The sequence below is a fragment of the Chlorocebus sabaeus genome, chromosome 9 (assembly GCF_047675955.1).
Source record: "Chlorocebus sabaeus isolate Y175 chromosome 9, mChlSab1.0.hap1, whole genome shotgun sequence".
NCBI classification, from domain to species: Eukaryota; Metazoa; Chordata; class Mammalia; order Primates; family Cercopithecidae; genus Chlorocebus; species Chlorocebus sabaeus.
Genome location: NC_132912.1, coordinates 96,169,070 through 96,181,082, shown reverse-complemented (window position 1 = coordinate 96,181,082; position 12,013 = coordinate 96,169,070). Strand labels below are relative to the sequence as shown.

Here is a 12,013-nt window from a genome sequence, read left to right as displayed (position 1 = left end):
TCTGCCTCCTGGGTTCAAGTGATTCTCCCGCCTCAGCCTCCCGAGTAGCTGGGATTACAGGCACCCGCCACCACGCCTGACTAATTTTTGTATTTTCAGTAGAAATGGGGTTTCACCGTGTTGGCCAGGCTGGTCTCGAACTCCTGACCTCAAGTGATCTGCCCGCCTCAGCCCCCCAAAGTGCTGGGATTACAGGTGTGAGCCACCACACCCAACCAACTGGGTGACTTTGAATGTTACTCAGCTTCTCAGTTTCCTTAGCTGTGAAAGGGGAATGAAAATAGTAATTACTTACCTCCTAGGGTTTTTATTTTTTGTTTTATTTTTGTTTTTTGGACAGGGTCTTGCTTTGTTTCCCAGGCTGGAGTGTAGTGGTATGATCTTGGCTCACTGGAGCCTTGACCTCCTGGGCTCAGCGGATCCTCCCACCTCAGCCTCCTGAGTAGCTGTAACTATAGGCATGTGCTACCACACAGAGCTAATTGTATTTTTGTAGAGATGGGGTTTCATTATGTTGCCTACGCTGGTCTTGAACTCCTAGGCTCAAGCAATCCTCCCACCTTGGCCTCCATAAGTTCTGGGACTACAAGCATGCACCACACCACCTCACCTGGCTCCTCCTAGGTTTTTAAGATTAGATGAAGGCCGGGCGCAGTGGCTCACACCTGTAATCCTAGCACTTTGGGAGGCTGAGGCAGGTGGATCACTTGAACTGGGGGTTTGAGACCAGCCTGGACAACATGGCAAAAGCCCATCTCTACTGAAAAAACAAGTAGAAAAATTAGCTGGGCGTGGTGTGTGCACCTGTGGTCCCAACTACATGGGGGGCTGAGGTGGGAGGATCGCTTGAGCCGGGAGGCAGAGGTTGCAGTGAGCTGAAATAGCGCCGCTGTACTCCAGCCTGGGCGACAGCATGAGACCCTGTCTTGAAAAAAAAAAAAAAAAAAGGTTAGATGAGATAACGCTTACAAAGTATTTTGTGCGCAAAGATTAGCTTTTATTTGGGTAGGTATTTGAGGACTTGGGGACCCAAGAGAAGCCTCTGCTCTTTGGACATTGCTACAAGGAAACTTTAAGTACTTGCTTAAAGTTGAATTACTCGTGTGCTCATCCAGGTGGGGTACTGTCCAGGCTCAGACACCGAGAAGAAAGATCTTATGTCTGCAGAAAAGATGGCCTCAGAGAAAAGGAAGCCCCAAATTATCTGCGAGTCCTAGAAAGTGTTCATCTGCTTATGACCTTGTACCGAAGCCTATGGGAGGGAGGCCAGCTTAATATTGGAGCTGTGCTGGCGTCTTAGCACACTCAGAAGCAGCATGAGCTTCAAAGCTGAAATTCCAGGTTTAAATCAGGGCATCACTGCCAGGTGTGAGCTCAGATAAATGTCTTAACTCTCTGAGCCTCCATATCCTTGTCTATAAAATAGCAGTATCAGCATCTCAGAGGTTAGCTTTGTTGGCTTCTTTCTGCAGAGGCTCTGGGTAGCCTTGGTGAGGGAAGGGCAGAACATCACATCCCTTAACTCCATGTAGACCTGGAGATGGGAAAATCTTGTAGAACAGAAAAGGCCATTTCATTTGGAAAACTGTGATTCAGGTAAACCCCCATCCTAAGCAGATGAATGGGGAAATGTGGGCACAAGTAGGCCTTTGGGTAATGTTCTTAGAATAAATGAACGGCCCATGCTCTTTAATTTTTTATAAATGATTGCTGTCTCTTCCTTTATCTCTTTTGCAGATGAGAAAAAGAAAACAAAGAAAGTTGATAATGAATTGAACCCTGTCTGGAATGAGGTGACTTCATCGTTTTTTCAACTTTGTTTTAATAGATAAGTTATCTCTGCTTGTCCTATCTTTGGGTAAGAGGTTATCTCTTCCCTTTGGAAGGAGAATCTCTACATTTCACCCCCACCCACTCCATTTCCCTTTGTGTTCACCAAGAGAGCAGGGCAGTTCAAGGACAGTAGCTCACCAGCGACCATCTTCTGTACAGCAGTGGCATGGCAAGGGAAGCCTGGACTGGCAAGAGAGTTGAGTTCTTACCAGGCACCGCCATGAGCTTGCTATGTGGGCTTGGTCCACTTACACTGCATATCTGGGGCACATGTGTAGAGCAAGGATGGGATTAGATCATCTCCAGAGTCTCAGAAGGAAGGCCTCATAATTAAAAACATATCTGCATGTGACAAATCAAGAGTATATCACATGATTCTCTGTGTGTCTAGCTGGGTAATGATATATATTGTTTTTTTGTTGATAAAAGCGATGTCCAATATACTTCATGTGGAAATTTTTGGAAACTTCAGTTAATCATTAAAAAATTAACCTGGGTCCCACTGTGTAGAGGCACCTACTATTAACATCTGTGATGTATCACCAAGTGTTTATTGGAGGAATGTATTTAATAAAATCTGACATCTGATACACAAACTAGCATCATATAGCAAATGATTTCCTCTCCTACACTTTCTTACTATTATATCCTGAGCATATGCCCATATCATTCAATTCAAAAGTATTTTAATGACTGTGTAATATTCTACTGAAGATATATAACTTATTTACCTCCCCCAGCTGTTGACCTTATATCTATTTTAGAAGTGTTTCAGTGTTTAATATATTCACAAATACGTGAAACAATTTAATTCTTCCCACTGAATAGGATTTTCCTACTCTCTCTCTCTCATTTTTTTAAACCACCCAATTATTCATGAAACTTTAACTTTTTAATAGTTGATGGCCAGCTCCATTGTGTTTTTCAAAAGCTGAGTCAAACCTCCCTGGACAAGAGCAATAATGAATGTCTTTGTTATTTTCACCAAGTCACCAGGCCATGAAGGCTCCCCTCCACCCACCCACCTTTCTCTCCCAACTAGTTTCAATCTCTATAAGATACAGACTAGACCCTTATCTTTTTTTTTTTTTTTTTTTTTTTTTGAGAGAGTCTCCCTCAGGTTGGAGTGCAGTGGCATGATTAAAGCTCAATACTGCCTTGAATTCCTGGGCTCAAGGTGATCCTCCCACCTCAGCCTCCTGAGTAGCTGGGACCACAAGCGCGCACCACACCCCAACTAAGTTTTTTTGTAGAGATGGGCTTTTGCTGTGTTGCCCAGGTTGGTCTTGAACTACTGAGCTCCAGTGATCCACCTGCTTCAGCCTCCCAAAGTGCTGGGATTACAGGTGTAAACCATTGCGCCTGGCTAGACCTTTTATCCTTGAATGAAGTGAAACAAAAAACTTTTTAATGCCTTGTTTTTTTGTTGTTGTTGTTGTTTTGGGGGGGGGGGGGGTGGGCGTTGAGACAGAGTTTCACTCTTGTTGCCCAGGCTGGAGTGCAGGTTGCTCACGGCAACCTCCGCCTCCCCGGTTCAAGCGATTCTCCTGCCTCAGCCTCCTGAGTAGCTGGGATTACAGGCATGTGCCACCACGCCCAACTAATTTTGTATTTTTAGTAGAAACGGGGTTTCTCCATGTTGGTCAGGCTGGTCTCGAAGTCTCGACCTCAGGTGATCCACCCGCTTGGCCTCCCAAAGTGCTGGGATTACACGCGTAAATCACCAAGCCTAGAGTTTTTTATTTTGTATTTACTTATTTATTTTTGAGACAGAGTCTCACTCTGTTGCCTAGGCCGGAGTGCAGTGGTGAGATCTCGGCTCACCGCAAGCTCCGCCTCCTGAGTTCTCGCCATTCTCCTGCCTCAGCCTCCCGAGGAGCTGGGACTACAGGCGCCCGCCACCACGCCCGGCTAATTTTTTGTATTTTTAGTAGAGACGGGGTTTCACCGTGTTAGCCAGGATGGTTCGTGATCCGCCTGCCTCAGCCTCCCAAAGGGCTGGGATGACAGGCGTGAGCCACCGCGCCTGGCCTTTTTTTTTTTTTTTTTTTTTTTTAATTAAAAAAAGACAGGGTCTCACTCTGTCACCCAGACTGGAGTGCAGTGGTGCAATCACATCTTACTGCAGCCTCGATCTCCCGGGCCCAAGCGATCCCCCTGCTTTAGCCTCCTGAATAGCTGGGACTACAGGTATAGGCCACCATGCCCAGCTAATTTTAAAAAACGTTTGTAGAGATTACATCCTGCTGTGTTGCCCGGGCTGGTCTTGAGTTCCTGGGCTCAAGCCATTTTCCCATCTTGGCCTCCCAAAGTGCTGAGATTACAGGCGTGAGCCACTGTGACCAGCCTTTTTAATGCCTTTCTGAAACGCCTGGCAGGTCTCAGGCAGGTTGAGAGGGAATTTCACTTATCTGTAATTTCTCCAGAACCCAGAACACAGTCAGCTGGACTACAAGCTCCATGAGAGCAAGAGACCCCTTGGGTTGGTCACTGCGGATTCCTAGCACCTGACACAGAGCTCCAAGAATAAAGCAAATGAAAAACACATTTATGTGAGAGTGCTTCCTACTTCAGATTTTGAATCATCCCAACTCGTCTCTTTATATTTGAGATCAAGCCACATGACCAATTGCAGAGAGAGATGTGCTCTCGTGCGAGTTCCCATGTCCTCTGCAGGGAATCAGCCATCTTATTCCATTTTGTTTCCAACATTTTTTTTCCCTTTCCTTTCGTATTACAGATGTACTTATCAAGTAAACTGTTATATAACTGAAACCAAACACAAATGAAATGTCAACCCCAGACCCACTGGGATTGCTGGTGCCGGGTGTTTTTTTTTTCATTTTTCTTTTGTTGCCCAGGCTTGAGTGCAATGGTGCGATCCTGGCTCACTGCAACTTCCACCTCCTGGGTTCAAGTGATTCTCCTGCCTCAGCCTTCCAAGTAACTGGGATTACAGGCATGTGCCACTACGCCTGGCTAATTTTGTATTTTTAGTAGAGATGGGATTTCACCATGTTGGTCAGGCTGGTCTCGAACTCCTGATCTCAGGTGATCCACCTGCCTTGACCTCCCAAAGTGCTGGGATTACAGGCGTGAGCCACTGCACCCGGCTCTTTTTTTCTTTTTTGAGACAGGGTCTTGCTCTGTCACCCAGGCTAGAGTGCAATGGCACAGTCATAACTAACTGCAGCCATAACTAACTGGGCTCAGCGATCCTCCCGCCTCAGCCTCCCAAGCAGCTGGGACTACAGGCACACACCACCAGGCTCTGCTGATTTTTAAATTTTTCATAGAGATAGAATCTCACTATGTTGCCCAGGCTGGTCTCGAACTCCTTGCCTCAGCCTCCCAAAGTGCTGGAGTTACAGGTATGAGCCACCATTCCCAACCTGGGCGTGTTCTAATAGAAGCTCTGGGGCCAGGTGCAGTGGCACATGCCTGCAATCCCAGCACTTTGGGAGGCCAAGACGGGTGGATCACATGAGGTCAGGAGTTCGAGACCAGCCTGGCCAACATGGTGAAACCCTATGTCTATTAAAAATACAAAAATTGGCCAGATGCAGTGGCTCACGTCTGTAATCCTAGGACTTTGGGAGGTCGAGGCGGGTGGATCACGAGGTCAGGAGTTCGAGACCAGCCTGGCCAACATGGTGAAACCCCATCTCTACTAAAAATACACAAATTAGCAGGGCATGGTGGCAGGCTTCTGTAATCCCAGCTATTCAGGAGGCTGAGACAGGAGAATCGCTTGAACCCAGGAAGCAGTGGTTGCAGTGAGCCGAGACTGTGCCACTGCACTTTAGCCTGGGCAACAAAGCAAGACTCTGTCTCAAAAAAAAAAAAAAAAGAAAGAAAAGAAAAGAAAAATTAGCTAGGCATGGTGGTGTGCACCTGTAATCCCCAGCTACTGAGGAGACTGAGAACTTGTTTTTTTTTTTTTAAAGTTCTGAAAATAATTTTTTTGGAAGTTCTGAAACAAGCTTTCCTTCCATTCCAAGCCCACTACAAGGAGGATCAAGTCATCATTTAATTTATTTAATTCATGTATTACCTAATCAATCAAAGGCATCAGTGACGCTTTATCAATCTTTTTTGTTTTTACATTTGTCATTAGCAAGTCACCTACTGCATTAAAATGAGACTCAGAAAGGTCGGTGTATTATAGCATTGACCTACCATAGTGGAACTTAAAATGAGAGGCACTTTAGAAAATGTTTTCTTAGATTATTCATCTTCTTTGTTTGATAGTAGTATGATTAAGAAGAGCAGATAATTTAAAACTAGCCATTGAAGAAAATGTTTTCACATACACCCTGCATTTTATTCTTTCAGCAGTTGTGGTAGGTGTTGAGCCCAGCTCTTGAGTATGAGGCAGGGGTGTGTGGTGACCCGGCTGAAGCCACAGAACCTAGAAAGCAGGAAGCCAGGAGTTGTCTACAGGTCCTCCAAGTCAACATCTGGTTTGCCTTCCCACCCCCTCAGCTACCTTAAGGTTTAGAATTTAATAATTTCTGCCTAACTTCAAAAGATTGTCATTGGTGAAAATAATGACCCACCATGTGGTAACTGGTGCATCTTAGTGTAATCTCTGCTCCTTTTAACAGCCTTTTTTTTTTTTTTTTTTTTCTCCCAAATCCTTTCTGTGAACAGATTTTGGAGTTTGACTTGAGGGGTATACCACTGGACTTTTCATCTTCCCTTGGGATTATTGTGAAAGATTTCGAGACAATTGGACAAAATAAGTAAGTTGTTTTCACCTGTTTTTCTCATTTTATGTATTACTATCTCACTGTTGTTTATTTTGTTGAAGAGACACATCTTTAATAACATATTATAATCCTTCCACTATAAATGTGCTTTAATTCCATGCCCTGCTCCCTTCTGAGCCAATAGCAGATGTGGCTAATCCATCACAGCACTTTTTCCCACTGACTACTTTTTTCCTAAAAAGCTGCGAACACCGAGCCACCACTAGTCTATCAAACTTGGCACTTAGAGTGAAGGCTGTTCACACGCCCGCAACTTCTTGATTAACTGCACTTCCTACCTCTGGTAGTTTATCTGAACTGTAGTGATAATGCATACAACCCAGATCACTTCTTCTGATTATTTGTGGCCCATACACATCTCATTCAAGTTTTACTTTCAGCCCCATTTCCATTGTAATGTCTCCTTCGCCTTTTAATCCCAACAGACCTAAACAGACCTTAATCCTTGCCTTACTGCCTCTTTCCTTTCACATGGGGAAGGGTCACGGTGGTGCCCGTGGTGACACTGAGGGTTGTCCTCTGGGTAAAGTTGGGAGACTTCCCCAACAGCTCCCCATGGGACAGAAGGACCTTAGTATGAATAAATTCACCCTAGCCCTGGATCTGGACTTTGGCCTTGTAGACTTAGACCCAGTCTTATGTTACCAACTCAAACTAACCAAGTTCACAAGAGACCAAAGATTTTTTTTTTTTTTTTTGAGACGGAGTCTCGCTGTGTCACCCAGGCTGGAGTGCAGTGGCGCAGTCTCGGCTCACTGCAACCTCCGCCTCCCATGTTCAAGTGATTCTTGTGCCTCAGCCTCCTGAGTAGCTGGGACTACAGGCGTGTGCCACCATGCCTGGCTAATTTTTGCATTTTTAGTAGAGATGGGGTTTCACCATGTTGGTCAGGCTGATCTCGAACTCCTGACCTCATGATTCGCCTACCTTGGCTTCCCAAAGTGCTGGGATTACAGGTGTGAGCCACTGCACCCGGCCTTTTTTTGTGTTTTTTAGTAGAGATGAGGTTTCACCATGTTGGCCAGGTTGGTCTCGAACTCTTGGCCTCAATTAATCTGTCCCCCTCAGCCTCCCAAAGTGCTGGGATTACAGGGGTACAGTAAATTAGATGGTCACTCCAGTTATTGGGGTCTTCTGCTTACCGGCATCAGAATAAGACAGTCTGCACAGGCATGGACTCCCTGGACAGTGCTTTGATAGGCACTCCCATGTTTGCCTTTGATGAGATCCTTTTTACCATTCTCCGTTGCTGACTGATGCCCCCTGCATATTTTTCTGTAACTATATAAATACATTCTGGGACGGGTGTGGTGTCTCATGCCTATAATCCTAGCACTTTGGGAGGCTGAGGTGGAAGGATCACTTGAGCCAAGGAGTTGGAAACCAGCCTGGGTAATATAGTGAGACCCCATCTCTAAATAAATAAATACATACCTGCATACACTCTGGCAGGTTCTGGTCCCACTCTCTTGCACTGGAAACTATTCTAACTTTTTAAGGTTCTGTTGTATATCTCAGCTGTGAACTGTTATATGATTATTTATTCCCCACCCCAACTCCCAAAAGCCAGTTTTATTTCCCATATTTCAAAGTTTTGGGGAAGGGGAGGGGAGGGCCTCACACTAGCCTCCTGCATGTTACTAAGACTAGGTCCTCCTCTTCTTTGCTTTCTTCTTTCTGCAAATAGTACCATTGTTTATATTCTAGACCAGGTCTCTCCAACAGAAATACAGTGCAGGGTGCATATGCAATTTAAAATTTTCTAGTTGCCAGATTAACACAAATATAAAGAAATGGGTGAAATCAATTTTAATAATATATTTAACTCAGCAGATCCAAAATGTTATTCCAACATGTAATCAATGTGTTTGAATCATTGTGATATTCTGCACACATTCTTTCTCTTACTCAGGCTTTGGAAGTGTTTACTTCACATTTACAGCACCTCTCAATTCAGAGACTAACCACATTTCAAGTGCTCTGTAGCCAAGTGTGGCTAGTGGCCACCATATTGGACAGGATGGTTTCAGATCCTGGGCTTAAAACTTCAAACCTTTCTGCACCCACTCCCTCTTGCTTTTTGTTTGTTTGTTTGTTTTGTTTTGTTTTGTTTGAGACAGAGTCTCACTCTGTCACCCAGGCTGGAGTGCAGTGGCATGATCTTGGCTTACTACAACCCCTGCCTTCCAGGTTCAAGTGATTCTCCTGCCTCAGCCTCCTGAGTAGCTGGGATTACAGGTGTGCACCACCATGCCCAGCTAACTTTTGTATTTTTAGGAGAGACAGGGTTTCACCATGTTGGCCAGGCTGGTTTCAAACTCCTGACCTCAAGTGATCTGCCCACCTCGGCCTTCCAAATTGCTGGGATTATAGGCATCAGCCACTGCCCCCAGCCCCCTCTTGCCTCTTATCCAGTCTGTCCCCAGATCTTATGTTTTCTTCCTTTCCAAAGTCTGTGCTTGTGTGTGTGTTTCTTCCCCAAACCTACAGCCACCAGCCTAGTTGAGGTCTTCCTCATTTTATGCCTTATCTATTTCAGCATGGCAATGGGTTGGCCTCAAAACTCTCATCTATGGTTTAAAGTCCTTGCTTTCCTGAAGGCTATGATACTTAGAGAAAGTTAGAAAATGAACAAATACACTAAAAAATATATACATAATGTGTCAGGTACCATGAAGTGCTGTGAGCTAAAGACGAAACTGTTATATCCCATGAAGAAAAGCAAATCAGAGGAAAAAAGGAGAGTGGTCAGGGGTAGCGGGGAAGGGAGATCCCATTTTATGTGAAGTGGTGATAAGGTGACAATTGAGCATAGACCTAAATATAATCACAAAAGTAATTGCAATTTTGCACCAACCTAACATAATGAAGAACTGAGCCATGCAGTTCACTGGGGGGAGGGGGAAGAATATTCCAGGCCGAGAATAGCAAGTGCAAAGGCCCTGAGGCAGGAGTGCACTGGGGATGCTGGAGAAATGTGAGAAGGGCAGCCAGGCTGGGGCACAGTGAGGGGTGAAAGTGCAGGAAGGAGGTGAGGTCGGAGAAACCACAATATGTGTGACTTTGTGGGCCAAGGCACGGGCTTTGGATTTCATCCTAAGTGGAATGGGAATCCGTTAAAAGGTTTTACTTATGATCTGACATATTTTAAAAGGATCACTCAGGGTTTTTATGTAGAGACTGGAGGTAGGAACCAGTTAGGAAACAGGAAAACAATACTGGGATACCATTATATATTTATTTTAGACCTATTGAAAACACAGTGGGGCCCTCAGATGACAGTAGTGACAGGAAGAGGACAGCCCCCCACCCTAAAGCTCATCCTGGCACTCATTTTGGGCATTTGTGTGCATTTCTAGAGATGGAGTTCACGTACAGTCTATCTGAACCTGGACATTTTCATATTTTTCTGAACCTATGACATGCATAATTCTGAACAAAGAAAATACAATAGGTCCTGTTCTAAGAAGGTCCTTCTAAGGTTCAGGGACACTATGCATCATGCTGAGCTATGTTGCACTTGGTGTTCTGATGGCTGCTGAGTATAAAGACCAAATGAGGCTGGGTGTGGTGGCTCATGCCTGTCATGTCACCACTTTGGGAGGCAGAGGCAGGCGGATCACTTGAGGCCAGGAGTTCGAGACCAGCCTGGTCATCGTGGCGAAACCCCGTCTCTACTAAAATACAAAAATTAGCTGGGCGTGGTAGTGCACACCTGTAATCCCAGCTTGGGAGGCCGAGGCACAAGAGTCTCTGGAACCTGGGAGGCAGAGGTTGCAGTGAACCGAGATCATACCACTGAGCTCCAGCCCTGGTAAGGGAGTGAGGGGGAAAAAAAAAAAAAGACCGAATGAGCACGTGGTTACTCTGATATGATGATGACGGGAATTGTTAGGCATAACAGAAGAAGGTAAATTCTAAGCCAGTTGTGAAGCTGGTCTTGATTACTTTTTCAATCTTTCCTTCCTCCCAACTTCCATCCCCCTGACTGTTGCTGGGCACCCAGTGTCTTTAAGTTTCCTGGCTCCCACTGTGGTATGCGCTGAGGCCTGCCCTCTGAGCCACACCCTGCACCCTCTGCCAATTCTTTTCCTGTACAAAACTTACCTGTCCTGTGGCTCAGTCCTTCAAGGCCCCGCTTCAAAGCGCTTTCTGAGAAAGTAATCGAGTGATGGCATAACAGCTGCTAATAGTTAATTTCCCCGTAGCATTGACTTTTGGACTGAAGGCCATCAGTGACTTACTTGAAAGAGTGAACAACATGGGAATTTTAGGTCTTATGGTCAGGTCGTTGGAGGAGGTGTTTTTATTAATAATTAGAACATTATCTCTCTGTCCTGTAGATTCCGCTGCATAGTTTACTGTCTTGCAGTGGAAGGCTGACCCTGCGTCAGCTCCGTAATGAACAAGGCATGATTTCCTGCCCCTCCGTGGCCTCCGCTCTTTTACTCAGCAGTGTGCCTCCCCATCCTCAGCTGGGAATCACGATCATTAATTAGTTTAGTTTCCACCAACTAACCAATACACACACCTTGGTCAAATTACCTGTGCATTTCAGAAACAAACATTTTTTTAACCATCTGGGAATAAGCTGTATGTGTGTCCAAAATATTTGTGTATTTTGGGCCCGGATTTTCTTTTTGGCTTTTCTACTAAAGTTCTGGCCTTTGAGGATCCACTTACAGCTCAGTGTGGGACCGCTTCCCTCACCTGAAGCGCAGGGTGGGGGCGGAAGGGTTTTCTACAACTTAAGGAATGTCCTGCCTGTTGACTTTGCTGTTACTATGGAGATGGCCTGTGCAAACACGAGCCCTCGTTTTGCATCTGCTGCTCCTGGCCTGTTAGCAAACAGTTCCCAGCTGCCTGGGCTGGCTGTGCTCCATGCCTACACCCGCATGGGCTAGACCCAGGCAGTCCCAGGCTCACAGCGCCTGCGGGCAGTGAGACCTCCCCACCCTTCGGGCACTGGGAGCAGGTTGCCCTGTTCCGTATGGACTCTCCTCTTCCTCACTTTACAGTCATCCAACCAGCCATTCAGAGGGAATGAGGGTGAGAAACGAGACAGAGGTGCCTCTTGGTTTCATGAGGAACATGAAATGTTATTTTTAGAGGAAACGTCAGAGTGGAAAGATTTTCCCAGAGGCTGAAGAATGAAAGTTCCCTTTGCAGACAGCCAATGGCTATCGCTTGGTGAGGACTTAGCATGTGCCAAGGGCTGTGCCCAGCCCTTTGCATTCATTATCCCACTTGATCCTCACACACACTCCATATGATGGGTCTGATTTTTCCTCAGAGAGGTTTAGTAATCCGCTCAATGTCACACAGCAGGTGTGTGTCAGAGTCAGCTCATTTATATCCAGGGCTGTACACTTGACTTTTATGTTATACTAAAAGCCTCTGACTACCTA

At 45.6% G+C, this 12,013-nt stretch overlaps 1 protein-coding gene across 2 annotated transcripts in view; it reads left to right on the top strand.

The window, feature by feature from the left end:
• The window catches only part of MYOF (myoferlin), a 171,805-nt gene that overhangs the window by 23,248 nt on the left and 136,544 nt on the right, over nucleotides 1-12,013 (top strand). For both annotated transcript variants that reach the window (XM_038009266.2, XM_007963586.3), the window contains exons 2-3: nucleotides 1,738-1,793; nucleotides 6,487-6,578. In XM_038009266.2, the coding sequence (XP_037865194.2) occupies nucleotides 1,738-1,793; nucleotides 6,487-6,578 (148 nt within the window). The remainder of the gene's footprint in view (nucleotides 1-1,737; nucleotides 1,794-6,486; nucleotides 6,579-12,013) is intronic.